We start from the raw sequence: 15,024 nt of genomic DNA, 5'->3' as shown, positions 1-15,024 counted from the left end.
TGTGAGCTGCCATGTGGGTGCTGGGAATTGAACTCAGGTCCTCTAGAAGAGCAGTCACTGCTCTTAACCACTGTGCCATCTCTCCAGCCCCCTAAATAAATTCTTATGTAATTCTTACATAATTATTAGGTATTTGGGATTACTCAAACATGACAGTTATTTAATCTAATATTTCAAATGGAAAATCTTTTAACTGCAATAGAGGGGAGAATGGGGGTAAGGGATGATTAAATGAAAGTATTTAAAAATGATAATTCAAAAGTAAACGTTCAGTGGGTGATGGTGGCACACTTTAATCTCAGCACTTAGGAGCCAGAGGCAAGCAGATCTCTGTGGGTTCAAGGCCAGCATGGTCTACAGAGATGAAGCAACATTTTAATTTCTTACTCAGATTACTGAGTAGCTATTATCATCTGTGGGAAGGTTCCACGGCAATCATGACCCAGCTTTGCACTGACCAGCTGCTTAGCTTTGAACACATTATTTAACTTCTGCAAGGTTCACTTACTATGGCTGAAAACAGGACCTCAAGGATGCTAAGAGAATAGTTTACACCAAGAACTCTTTAACGTGAAACTAACATATCCATCTATATCTAATATTTAGTGTCAATCACCTGGTTGTTTTTTTGTTTGTTTCTTTAGACAGGTTACTCTGTGTAGCTATGGAGCCTGTTCTGGAACTCACTCTGTAGACCAGGCTGACCTCGAATTCAGAGATCTGCCTGCCTCTGCTTCCCAAGTGCTGGGATTAAAGGCGGGCGCCGCCACCACCAGGCTCAGTCATCTGGTTCTAACTTCACTAATGAATATCTTTTTGCTGCTCTCTCTTAACTGATCGTGAGCACACCTCCAAACCTGTAATTTGCTAAATTACTAAAACCTGCTAAAGAGCCGGAAGCAATTAAAAAATAATATTCCTCTGTAGGCTGGGCATGGCGGCACCACATTTGGGAGGTAGAGCCAGGGCGATCTCTGTGAGTTCGAGGGCAGCCTAGTTTACATATTGAGTTCCAGAGACAGCCAGGGCTAAGTAGAAAGATCCAGTCTAAATTAATACATACATACATACATACATACATACATACATACATACATACATAGAATGTCCTCAGTGGGCTTATATATGGTCACATGGATTTGATCTATTACCATGATCTGATAAGAGCAGCAATTCTCAACCTGTGAGTCACAGCCCCTTAGGGGGTCAGACAACTCTTTCACAGGGGTACACATCAGATATACTACATAGCACATAAGACATCACATTATGATTTATGAGCATTGGAAAATTAGTTATGAAGTAGCATTGAAATAACTTTATGCCACCAAAACATGAGAAACTGTATTAAAGGTTCAAAGCATTAGAAAGGTTGGGAGAGAATCAGTGCCTTAGAGGTTAGTTCATGGATTTTATTCTGTTTACTTTCAATTTGTAGTAACAGTATCATTTTCATTTGTTGGTTTCTCCCCCCACCCCCCAGACAGGGTTTCTCTTTGTAGCTTTGGAACCTGTCATAAAACTCGTGCTGTAGACCAGGTTGACCTTGACCTCTCTGAGATTCACCTGCCTCTGCCTCCTGTGTGCTGGGATTAAAGGTGTGCGCCACCACCGTCTGGCTAACAGTACCATTTTTAATAGGTTCCTTTATTGTAGGCCATTAGGATACTGAAACATGTGTTCAAGCACATTTTCCTTTGGTTTAGAAAATATTTCAGGCACTGGGAACTTATAAAGAGAGGAATATGATATAGAATGCTTCCTAGAAAGGGTTAAAATGGAAAAGGAAGGATTGGATGGTGTAATGAGTGGAAGGGTAGTGTACAGAGGGAAATAGGGAAGGATAACTTACCACTAGAGGTCTTTTGAGAAAGCCATAAGGTCACTTACTACTGGAGAACCTTCCCAAAATATACATATATGTAAAAGTAACTTAAATGGAGGTTATAAAGTGAGGGAGAGTACCCTAAGTAGACACCATATGCTGCTCCAACCAAAAGCCAACTACCAATGGGTTATCTTTTTGAGTTGTTGGCTAATGGGATCCCATAGATCTCCAAACATGGCATGCTACTGCCAACACTACTGCAAACCCTCCAGAGCTTGATGGTAAGACCCTATTGCTGAAGACATGTACAGGAAGGGAACAGAGAAATCTAGCTGGCACTCAACTAGCTGAAACTGTCATCCCTACTCACCACAGTGTTTATAGTGCTGGAACGTGCTGTGCAGGCTATAGTAGAAAAGGAATCATCCGTCTCACCCAGCTATAAATACTGTGAATTACAAAAATGATCCCAAATGTGTTTACTAGTACAATAGTGGCATAGATGTTATGGGAATAAACAACCACTTTTTGAATGTATTTAAGGCCTGCTCCCTGAGACTAAACCCATACATGGATACTGTCAATGAGGCCAAGAACCTATTAGGTCATGGGCCCCAGGGGGAAACCCACTTACTACTATTCCACTAAATAGACAAAGATGATACATTGCTCAACCCTCACCAGACAAGCTGCTTTTTTTTTTAGCAGATAGCAATAAAGAAACTTTCAATTGGTCAACATGTAGAGAATGATACAGAATATGCAGCCCCAAATGGGAGGTCTACCCCCATCCCACAAGGCTCAGGGATCTATGTAGAAAAGGGGGCAAAGTGAGAGGAGGTAGATGAGTTCAAGGAAAACTGTTTTCTAGATGCAAGAGGCAGATACACACATGAACACACAGATTTTGGTAGCATGCACAACATCTACAAATGCGCACCACTACAATAGTCCTACGCCTAGCCAAGCAGCTGTCGGTATTTTATTGCTACTGGAAGGAAAGCTGGTTTTCAATGGAGTGGCATCTGGTACACTGATCAACCCCATTGTTTAGTTAGGGTTTCTATTGCTGCAAGACCACCATGACACCATGACCAAAAGCAACCTGAGGAGGAAAGCGTTTACTTCACCTCACAGACTACATTCTATCACTGATGGAGGTCAGAGCAGGAACTCAAGGCGGAAACCTGAAGGCAGGCCATACTGAAGCAGAGTCCATAAAGGAGTGCTGCTAACTTGCCTGCTCAGCCTTTTTTATTTTTCAAATTTAAAAATATATATTTTCATTTTACATACCAATCCCAGTTCCCCCACTCCTCCCATCTGCCCCCACCCCACCCCCAATCCAGAGAGGGTAAGGCCTCCCACGGAGTCAATGAGTTGACATCAAGTTGAGGCAGGGCAGGACCAAGGCCCTCCCCACTACATCTATCAGCTTGTTTCCTTATAGGACCCTGAGCCACTGACCGATGGATGACACTGACTTCTGTAGGATGCCCACCCGCAGCGACCATTAAGAAAATACCCAATAGGATTCACACAAGTCAATGTGGTGACATTTTCTTAATTGAGGTTTCCACTTGGCAAACGACTGTCTAGTGTGTCAAGTTGACATTTAGAACTAGCCAGCATACCAGGACAGGTCCCAAGTCCAGGAGTTGTTGGCCAATACAAATTAGACTCAACAGGTTTTACAAATGGGTGTGTGTATACAAATATGAAGCTGGGTTGGTAGGAAAGCAGTGGGGGAGACCTGGTAATTGGTAGAGGGACATGAATATAATCTAAATAAATTGTACAGGATTATCAAAGAATAAGTAAAACCAGTATTTAAAACAATAAAGGTGAATTTGAGAGATTTCTGGGAAAAATTCTCAAATACACTCTGTAAAGGCTTTATAAAGAAAGGACCATTTGTAAATCTGATTTTGTAGAAAATCTAATCAATGTGCATATACCATGAGTTTTCTTAAGTGACCCCCCCCCCCCAAAGTTTATTATCATGTTATGTAGTTAATGTGTGGGAACCACAGATTACAAGTACCGAGATAAAACAGTATTAAATTTGTGTCTTTATTAGCCATGCAGTAGAAAGAATGAGCACATTTTTATGCACATGATATTCTAATTTTCCCAACCCATTAAATATCATTTAGCAATAAATGAAAATTAGTAAAGTAGGCTTTGCAGAATCAAAATAATCCAAATGTACAATATATTTCTCTTAACTTATTTGGAATAATGTGTGGTTCAAAGAGATTTAGATGGTTGGGAAACAAATAGCAGAAAGATAAGTCATTCTCTTCAAAACCTATTTTTCTGCAGTTTGGGGTCCTGGATAAGAAAGAGATAAAAGTGCCTAAGTGTGGAAATGCTCAAGGAAGCCGAGCTGCTCTCTGCACACGCTGACTGGCTGTTTTACTATTTAGCATACACCGGCACGCCAGATAAGGAATTAGGGGGAATTGTGTAGTCGTAAGCCATCCACCTGGCTCAGAACCTACAGTAGCTACCCAAACAGGCCTAGGCAACCAGTCCTCCATAGCATGTACTGTAGCACACACGGCTCCATCTACGGATGGGCTGAGTCCACTGAAGCATCATAGATACCCCTATTTCCCAACAGCATAGAAAGCAGCTGGACTTCTAGGACTGTGCTCACTATTCTCATACTTACCTATTCAGTATATTACATCCTTTGTCAAATATTCATGGGTAAGTTCAAAAGTTGTTTGTTTGAACTTTTGGTTGGGGGCAGAACCAACATAAAACACTTTTAGTGTTATTACACGGTCTGGTACTGACTAAGCTTTAACTAATAATATTGTACAACTTTAAAAGCTGGTCCTTTTACATATACATTCCTCCTCAAATAAACCATTTTACTGGATTTCTCTCATTACCCTTCAGGTTATAAATTTAAAAATTTGCTGGGCAATGTTGGTGGGGGCTTACAAATTCTCCAGTCAGAGGAGGAAGGGGAGGGAAAGGAGCAAGCGAGCATATTTGCTTATAAATACAAATTCTCCTCTCTTTTAAGAAAGAGCCTAACAATTTTTTTAGCCCAGCTTGGTTTTTGGTTTTGGTTTTGAAGGTCAGAGGCGATTCAGACACCTTTCACACTTGCTGTCTAGAACACGTTTGCTACACAATCAGCGCTGTTCCCCAGTAGGCACTTTCCATGACAATAACCTTTTCAGTCCACTTCTCCCATTCAACTTGACAAACACAGGTATGTTCTCCTCCTGATCCTTCTCTAATAAACGTGAAGAGCATGCAATCAAAACAGAATGTCCCCTCTCTCAGCAAAACTAGGACATTGGGTTTAAATGTCCATGTTGTCCTTGGAAGAACTCCCAGTCTTTGGCAGTGTCTCTGTTGATTAAAAATTATTCAGATACTCACATCTGAAAACTACTTTTCTTTTAGGTTAAGTTTAATGTAAAAGTTCAGAGAATACTTAAGTCCAAGCAAAAACAAATTCTACTGATGTCTACAAAGAAAATAATGAAGTAATTTGGATGTACAGTCAAAGGCCTAACCTCATTTCAACCCCTAAATACCCTGTGATGACTAAACTTCTGGGCAATGCAGGGTGCCTATCACCACTGAGCCAAAACACTACCACATGTTCCAGGAAAAGGCCGATTCTTCCAGCTTTTTTGGGCAGAGATGGGCATAGGTGCTGGTAGCTTCTACCAACTCAGTAGACTAGGAAGGTGATATCTGTAGCCACACACCTATACAAATCAAGACAAGCATCTTTATTTTTAGCCTTATGTGTATGGTGTTCTGCAGCATGTATGTCTGTGCACCACATGTGTGCCTGGTGCCTAAGGAAAGAATAGTTTGTCAGACCCCTTAGAACTGGAGTTACAGACAGTTGTGCGCTTCCATGGGGATGGTGGGATTTGAATCTGGCTTCTCTGGAAGAGCCAGTGCTCTTAACCTCTGCCACCTATCTCTCCAGTCATTTTAAATCGCAGGTTTAAATGACAAGAGATAATGAGAAAAAACTGTGTTGTAGAGGGGGCTGTGTGCCAAGCAATGTAAAATTTGTCAACTTTTCTGCAGAGGATTGCATGTTGGGCCATTTCTTATCAATACACTTGCCCTTCAGGAAGGGCAATCCTAAAGCATTCACTTCAGGAATCCTCATCTAGATAACTGTAACAGGACAGGATAATCCCAAGGCAAACTGCCTCTGCAACGATTCTTTTAATAGTATTATACATTCTTTTTTTTTGTTTTGTTTTTGTTTTTTTTTCGAGACAGGGTTTCTCTGTGGTTTTGGAGCCTGTCCTGGAACTAGCTCCTGTAGACCAGGCTGGACTTGAACTCACAGAGATTCACCTGCCTCTGCCTCCCGAGTGCTGGGATTAAAGGCGTGCGCCACCAACACCCGGCAGTATTATACATTCTTAAGTGCTCATATCTGCACAACAAAACAACACTGTTAGAGAACAAAGCTCTCAAAAGGAGGTGTTCTGTAGCATCCCACACTCTGGATTCCAAGCACAGCTTCAACTTCAGACTCCACTTGTGCCTGGAGCAGCGGAAGAAAAACCCATCCCACTTATCAAAAACTAAGCTTCCAGTTTAAATAAACATCACCTCCTAACACTGTTTACTAAAAACTGTGGCCCACATGAGCTCCCAGTAAATGCCAGTATCACTCCAGTCTGGAAAACCTTACCATTTTGGTCTCGCAGAGTCCTAACACTGACCTTGCACTGTAAATGTTGTTTAGAAGCACTGCACCGCACAGGGCTGCACAGCGGGTGCCGAGCAGGGCAGGCTTCCCACAACAGGAGGCAGCGGTCTTTCACTCACTTCATGGTGTTCTACCCTCGGGGCGAACAGGGCTGGAGCTAAAACCACTACCCAGCACTGCTGTGCAGGCTTGGCTACACTCAACAATTAAAACTTTTTGTTCTAATGTCTTTTTTTTATTTTTTATTTTTTTTTTTTGGTTTTTCGAGACAGGGTTTCTTTGTGGTTTTGGAACCTGTCCTGGAACTAGCTCTTGTAGACCAGGCTGGTCTCGAACTCACAGAGATCCGCCTGCCTCTGCCTCCCGAGTGCTGGGATTAAAGGCGTGCGCCACCACCGCCCGGCTGTTCTAATGTCTTAATAAACAAATAAGGCACACTATTTTATACTATTTGGGTAAAATTAATTTTATTATGCTCCATGATGAATTGCCACCAGTGCAACATCCTATTCACTATACATTTCAAAAAAAAAAAAAATCACATACTAAACAAAATTTCAGTTGATAAATGGAATTGAATGATTGAAAATCTTTATGAATTTCATAATACAATATGTGGCTAGCTGAAATTGTCTATCACATAGCATTTAGATATAAAAGGCCTCATGCTAGTTTGTTAAATGCAAAGGCTACCAGACAATCACATGGCTGGACATACCGTGAGGCTTCCAGATGATGCACAGGTATAGTGCCACCCACAGGGCAAGACTTGGTGGAGGACTGAGACATACAACGGGTACTTTACTTGGTAGAGTGGATTTAGTCTTCATGCCTGAACTGAATTCCATAGCTCCAGTTATTTAGACTTTGCACAAAAATAAAAAGCAAAACAAAAACAAAACCCCTCTTCTGTATTAAAAAGAATAAACTCAATTACCTTTGGCAAATAACATACCCCCCATGTATACATGACTCAAAGAACTGAAAGTCTCTAGAGAAGCTCCTGGTCAAATATCAAATAAATTGGGAAAATCCCAAACTTCTTGGCCAAAAGGTAAGGGACATCAGAATTGGCATTATCTCAAAAGACATTTTTAGGAATTTATTTTTTTTAATGTCAAAAAGAAAAGAATACAAAAGCCTGATGTTATTTATTTTAAATAATCACTAGTTGCATGAACTCCTAATTCCACGGGTAGCAGTTGTCTAGCCTCGTCCACACCAGTCTCACAGACCTCAAGCCACATGAAAATGACAGTAAGCAGAAAAAGATTCCTAGCAGCGGAGAGCACTGTTTGTACAAGAAAAAGTTGAAAATCTTTCCAATGTGCTGTGATTACTCTTGCAAGGAAGGTAACATTCTTTGAATAACTTAACTATCTTACTGAACCACTTAACTGCTTTCAGCAACTAAACCTTTTAAATTATTCCTGATGATAACTAGATGCATGATCACTAAAGATTATGTGATAAACTGGTAAAAATTCAAGCCATATCTTACAGGTCCAGCCTGTCAAGATCATGTCAATACTAGATTTTGGTCGGTATATAGATAGCATAATTTTTAGTTGGATATTGTGACTATAATGAATACATCTGAAGCTACATTATGCATACAACTCAATGTGAGAAAAATATGACTGCATTTAAATCAGATAATTGTCTACCTAAAATTTATTTAAAGAAGGTAGGTAAGATAATTATCACTGTAATTGTGAACCGGCCACCTTCAGGCAGATCAGTGCACTGTAAAGAGGCAAGGAAAACCTAACTTTAACACACCATCTAGTAGGCATAACAAATGTGCAGGCTGTAAGGTTTTATTTCTTTAAAAAAAAAAAAACTATCAAATCTAAGAAATTTGCCATTGGGACCATCAATCTTTTAAGAAAATGTAACTTCTCTTTATATATTTGACAAAAATCTGGAGAAAACATCAAAGTAAAAACATACAATGTGAGTTTTGGCATTTGTGCATACTTTTGCCAATAAAACTGACATTTATAATTTATATATCCGAAAACAACAATGCATACAATCTGCAAAATACAAGGATACTTCATACCATTTTAGCGTTGTTTTGATACCACTTTGAGTCAAATACAACTGTCTAGGATGCATGAAATAACCTCCATAAATGGTAACTGAAACTACTTTTGGAAGTGATAATAAAGTGTTTAATTCTTTGCTGAGAAGAGCCTGTCACATTTGCCACAACACAAAAGCAACCTTGGTCAAGTACAGATGAATGAGGCCTCATTAGTATTCCTGCCTGCGGATGCTACTGCTTACCAACAGCAAGCAATGCTACAGAAGAGGTGAGCTACTGTCTCTCTTCATTAGTATCTCTGTAGTGATTTTAAGCAGAACATGTTGCTAGAATTTGAAAACCTGTATCAGTGTAGTGATGTCTAGAGAATTGTGCAATGTATCAGCTTCAACATTCATATGTGGCATCATATTCAAAACGAAGGGGCTAAAGAAACTAAAGTTTACATCACTTGAAAAAGAATGTAGTGCTATGCTAAATTTTATTAAGAAAATTTAGGTACAGAAAAAGTAGGGTATGAAAATAGTGTTCTCCTTCTGGCATTCTAACTAAATTACATTAAGGTTTGTGTCAGTCTCACACATAATTAAACTCCCTTGTTGATGGAATGAAAATATTCACAAATCACGTGAGCATCCTGCTGTAAACTTGCACACAGTAACAGGGAGTAGCTTTGTATAGGATTATAACAAACCTTTACAGATTAAATGAGGTATTGCACAGATTAATTTAAAAAAAAAAGCAAAAAAGCCAACAAAAATATACAGCAAATTGGTAGAACATTTACATGGTAATTTTACAGATCCAGACAGAAAGTAGTGTTTAGTGTTTCACCTTAAAAATATATATATAATATATAGATCAGTCTTCCCACTCATCATCATCCTCAAAATCTTCTTCATCATCGTCATCTTCATCTTCATCTAAAACCCAAAACCAAGAGTTAAACACACATGAACAGTGACATAATTTCCAGTGACTTCTCCAATTAACTAACTCCTGTAACACTTACATTCTCAAATCCAGTTTCTAAGATGATTTAAAATTAATCCAATAGAATCAATCGATAGCATTGAATGGGATCAAAGATGAGACTTGGATAGCCAAGACGTGGGTTTTAGCCTCTTAATACCTGCCTGTTTTTAATGTGTCAAATGAAACTAGAGTTAGCTTTTCTGATTGTGGATTCACATGGTGAGCGCAACTACTTTGATATTCTGTACATAAATTTGTAAACCTGGAACTTTAGTTTTCTTCTCTTCCCACAATCTGCTTTTACCCATCTTAATGACATCACCATTCTCACAGGTGAGCAGGCATGAGTCATTAATAATTCCTTTTCTTCTCCCTCCATCAAGGAAGGATCTTGTTCATACCTACTGTGAGGATTTGCCTCAATTACTGCTGTTTTCCAGTAAATTTACTTCAGAGCAGATGGAGGGATACTTAAATTCTAAGATTAAAATGTCACCTTCTTCTCCCTAAAGGTCTCTTGTGGCTGGCTTCTGCTGTCTGGACATACTCTGAGCTCCCTCTGAAACATCGCACACAATTTGTCCAGCCCTTCCACCCTCTTCTAAGTCTTCCACCTTCCCCATCCTTCCGCTCACTGTCTCTAGTCTCCCTTTCTGTCTCTCACCCTCACTGAACTGTTCCTCCACGTTACAACATTTGAAGCAGCTCTTTCCTCTTTCTGGCTGTTTCATCATTTAAATCCCACCCAGAAACCACCTCCCGAAGGAGGCTTTTCCTGACTATCCTGTGTAACTTCTCCAGCATCAGTAACTGTCGATTCCATTTCCCTTTCCTCGTAATTCTACCTCAATTCCTTAGACTGCCTATGAATTTTATGTCTTCACACTAGAATACAAACTCTAAGTTCTGGTTGTTACACATCACAGGATCCTGCACAGCAGAATCCTCTGTGTAGAGGCTTTCCAGTCATTCGTCCCTAAGTGAGTTCAGGTTTTGATGTCATCTAATTCAACATCTGCACTTCCACAGTCGATCAATTTTCCATGATAGCCGCACCTCACAAAAACCTATGAAAGCCAAGTTTGTTAAGAAAGATGGTGTTGAATATTTACATTTTAAATGAGAAAGAGTCAGAAAGTAATGTCTATATGACATTACATACATGGGCTAGATAAAAACACAGAGTATCTTCTGTTCCCCTCTAAGACAGATTTCCTATAAGGAACTATTTCAAGACTAGTATCAGCACTGGAAAAGTAACAGAAGGTAGAGAAAAGCAAAAGCAAACAAATTGCCTCTCTCCAGCAATCCAAGTTTTACTTTGTCTTTAAACGTATGATTTGTCTAGACATGAATGGCCAATAACTAGTTAGGAAAGAGAAACAGGCAGGGCCGGCATGCATAAAGAACAAACAGGAAGAGAAGAAGAGAGGAGGGGAGGGAAGAAGAGAGAGAGAGACAGAGACAGAGACAGAGAAGAAAAGGAAAAGGGAAAAGGATGCCAGGCAGGGGTCAACCACCCAGCCAGACACAGAATGAGAAGTTCAGAAAAGATATACAGAAATAGATAGGTAAAAAGCCCAGAAGCAAAAGGTAGATGCAGTAATTAAGTTAAGAAAACCAGGCTAGAAATAAGCCAAGCTAAGTTCAGACATTCATATGAAAGAATAAGTCTCTATGTGACTATCTAGGAGCTGGGGGGGGGGGGGGCACAAAGATTGAAGATAAAAAACCAACTAGAACACTTTTTCACTATAAATCTTATTACTAGAATATCATAAAAATGGGACTGAGAAATCTCACGCCTTATTTAGAGGCTGCTTGTCAATGATTCTATAGTGTGTTCCAGTACAGAAGATGAATTCATCACTCTTTACAAAGTTTTTCCTCTAGTTTCTGTATGGCTGTGATGTTCTGGTATCTATTAAAATTTTAGGCAGACTAGTCATTAAAGACAGAATTTGATTAAATATGCTATAAAGGCTCCTAACAATGAGCTGCACAATTATCAGACAAGAGGTAACAGAGAATCATAAAGTAAGCAGAAATTGCAGAGCTTCCCACATCTATCTATAAACACGCTTCCTCTACCCTCCAGCTCATGGGAGAGTACCTGAGGAATGAATGGCTTTGCTCCTTTTCTGCATCACTTCCATAAGTGCACCCACAATTCCTGAAGTGGGTGCGGGTGTTGGCGGTGTGGACTCCTGGCCATCAGACACCTTAGAAAAAGAAAGTATCAGAGCTCAGTGATAAACCATTAGCAAAGAATCTACTTTTGTGGGGCTGGGCGGCCGAGGGGTAGAGCACTTGCCATCCAGGTATTAGGTCCTGAGTTCTGGCCTCTACCCCCCTTCACCCCTATACAGCAAGATTCATACGGACTAAAGTGCAACGCAGGGAGCTTTCCTAACCTTTAGAAGATGAAGAAATGATTGATTCTCAGACAGAGAACCCAAACTGATACACAATCACTGTTATGAATTCTAGTGCTGGAATCTCAATTTTCTGGAGTCTGATTTATTGTTTTTAATTACAAAATAGAAAACATCAGTGTTTAAGAGTAGGCTCTCACTTTTATAAAGTTACACGTTCCCAAGATTACTGCAACTGCTTCCAAGTGGGCTATTTTTAATTCCCCTCAGTTTAATAACTAGTTTCATTAAAGTATCTTTCATTTAAAGTCTAGAACAATTAATTACGAAAATACTGTAAGATTCTATCTATGTGATATTTAGAATATACGAAAGTATCACATAGCAATCACATAGCAATCAGATCACTGACTGCTGGGAGGAAGCATACAGTAGCTTTCTATGGTTTCAGATACATTTTGATATTAAGTGTGGACTACACAGCTACAATGTGTACACATCCAAAATGAGTAAATTTCACTGTACACAAACATTTAAAAATTCATAAAAAGTAAAAGAAAAAGCTTCAAAGATAAGACACCTTATAATGAGGTATGGTAAAAGCCCACAATATTTAAAAAAAAAAAAGAAGAAAAGAAAGAAACCGTACTAAAAAGACCACATTACTTACGGACTTCAGTTGAATGCCCTGTCGTATCTGGTCTAACAGTGCATCTCTTCCTGAGCAGGACACAGGTCGACTATTCTGTTCCACTTTTTTTAGCTGAGCACCCTCTCTAATTTGATCCAAAAGAGCTGCTTTGTTTCCTGAAGGAGCTGGAACTTGATGATCACCATCAGAAGGGAGGCCAGGGGGAGGTGGTGGCCCTGGTGGAGGCGGAGGTGGAGGAGGTGGTGGTGGTGCTGTGGACACTGCCATAGACAGAGGTGGAGGTGGTGGTGGGCCTGAAGGTGCTGAAGAGGGCAGCGCTGGTGGTGGAGGAGGGTACATCCTGTTTGGAGGGGGTGGAGGCACAGCAACCCCAGGCCTGGAAGGAGGTGGAGGTGGAGGTGCAGCAGTAGGAGCTCTTGAAGGTGGTGGAGGAGGAGCCCCCCTTCCACGGGCAGGGGGGGGAGGAGGGCCTGAGCTATGAGGAGGGGGAGGAGGAGGAGGAGGTCCACCCCTTGACGGTGGAGGAGGTGGTGGTGCTGAAATAAGAATACAGAAAAAATGAAAACATACTAATAAAGCAACTTACTGTAACACACATAAACTCAGTACAAAGCAAATAGCAAAATCTGCAAACTTTGCAATATATTTTACAAATATCTGAGCACAGATGATACAATTTTATTAAGAACATAATAAAACTTATTTATTTAAATATATATGAGAGCTGATGAGAGGCCAAGGACAATGGCACGGGGTTTTGATCCTACTTCATGTTCTGGCTTTGTGGGAGCCTAGACAGTTTGGATGTTCACCTTCCTAGACCTGGGTGGAGGGGGGAGGACCTTGGACTTTCCACAGGGCAGGGAACCCTGACTGCTCTTGGGGCTGGAGAGGGAGGAGAAGAGGAGTGGGGGGAGGGAGGGGAGGGGCGGGAGGAGGGGGAGGGAAATGGGAGGCGGAAAAATTTTTTTCAATAAAAAAATAAAAAAAATAATATTTAAATATTATATTTAGCTTAAAGATTATCTTCCTGTTGTCAACAAAGAACAACAGAATCTAGTTATACGGATTCAGTACCAGTTCTGAAGCTGTAAGAAAAAAACACGGTTGCAGAGACAGCTCAGGAGTTATAAGCCATGCTTGTTCTTGCAGAGGGTCCTAGTTGAGACCCCAGCACCCGTATCAGGCAGCTTACAACTACCTATAACTCCTGCTCCAGAGATTCTAATGTTCCTCTGGACTCTGCAGGTACCCAAAAACATGCACAGACATGCGTGCGTGCACAAATACAAACACACACACAAATTTAAGAAAATATACATTTTTAAATTTTATACACACTTTGCTTGTAAGCATTATGTTACAATTTATATTAATAATGAACTTTCCTTTTAGAATTAAATATATTTAGATTTTGTATAAAATCAATTTAGATAGAAATTTTATAGTATGGCAAAAATTTATTAGAATTTTCTAACATCAATTAAAATTAAACCCCAACATAATGCACTTTCTTTCAAAATATAAAGTTTCATTATCTAATTTACATATGTCCTTCTACTTTATAATACAGTGTTTTATATAATCCAGAACTGGTCAGCAGTTTTAGACATGGTAATAGAAGAGGTGGTTGCTTGGTTCGATTATTTATTTAGAACTGAATTATAATCAAGCTGAGAATTTTTATAAACTATAAAATTAGACGGCAGCTATTAAGTTAGTACTATCCCAGTAGTTAATATTTCTATTGTTAGTCTACTTAAGTGAAGATGTAAGACACATTAGGAAAACAAATCCAAAAGATCGTAAGAATATACTGGGAAATATAAGTAAGTCCTTTAAGGATTAAATCTTGTACTTCTGGAGACATGGTTTCACTGGTGACAAATACAAATCCAGAAGGATCATTTCCCATTTGTTTAAAGACTGATGAGAGAAACTGACTTTTAGGGGTACACAGAGATCTTAGAACTCACAACTGCTATAGATTTAGTTACTGAGTAACATTAGTCAACGTGCTGTTACAGATGTCTGTCTTATTAGCCTCACTACAACGGCACAAAAGGAAAGAGCCCTCACACTGCTGGCTATTTTGTTTTTTTTTTTTAAAAAAAAAAAACATTCATTTTTTTCACATGTATGAGTGTTCTGCCTACATGTATGTTGTTTACCATGAGTGCCCATGGACAGAATCCAGGACTGTCGGACCCCTGGTACTGGAGTTACAGCTATGAGCTGCATTGTGGGTGCTGGGATTCAAACCCAAGTTCTGAATGAGCAGCCAGTGCTTGCTTATTAAGCCACCATTCTAACACAAGACTTCTGCTGTCTTAAGTGACACTAAGAAAAAAATCTATTACCAATGTTTAGCTTTTATCGTCTGTATTCTATCTAACACAAAGAACACACTACATCACAGGAACAATTGTG

At 39.8% G+C, this 15,024-nt stretch overlaps 1 protein-coding gene across 1 annotated transcript in view; it reads right to left on the bottom strand.

The window, feature by feature from the left end:
* Positions 1 to 6,992: 6,992 nt before the first annotated feature.
* Wasl (WASP like actin nucleation promoting factor) overlaps positions 6,993 to 15,024 on the bottom strand; it is a 54,746-nt gene continuing 46,714 nt past the window's right edge. Inside the window, exons 9-11 of the mRNA XM_057773711.1 lie at positions 12,613 to 13,130; positions 11,681 to 11,789; positions 6,993 to 9,515 (exon numbers count right to left, since the gene is read on the bottom strand). Coding sequence (XP_057629694.1) covers positions 9,454 to 9,515; positions 11,681 to 11,789; positions 12,613 to 13,130 — 689 coding nt within the window. The 3' untranslated portion in view covers positions 6,993 to 9,453. The remainder of the gene's footprint in view (positions 9,516 to 11,680; positions 11,790 to 12,612; positions 13,131 to 15,024) is intronic.

The sequence above is a fragment of the Chionomys nivalis genome, chromosome 1, assembly GCF_950005125.1.
Source record: "Chionomys nivalis chromosome 1, mChiNiv1.1, whole genome shotgun sequence".
Lineage (NCBI taxonomy): Eukaryota > Metazoa > Chordata > Mammalia > Rodentia > Cricetidae > Chionomys > Chionomys nivalis.
The sequence above is the reverse complement of the archived record's forward strand: the minus strand, read 5'-3'. Positions and strand labels throughout refer to the sequence as shown.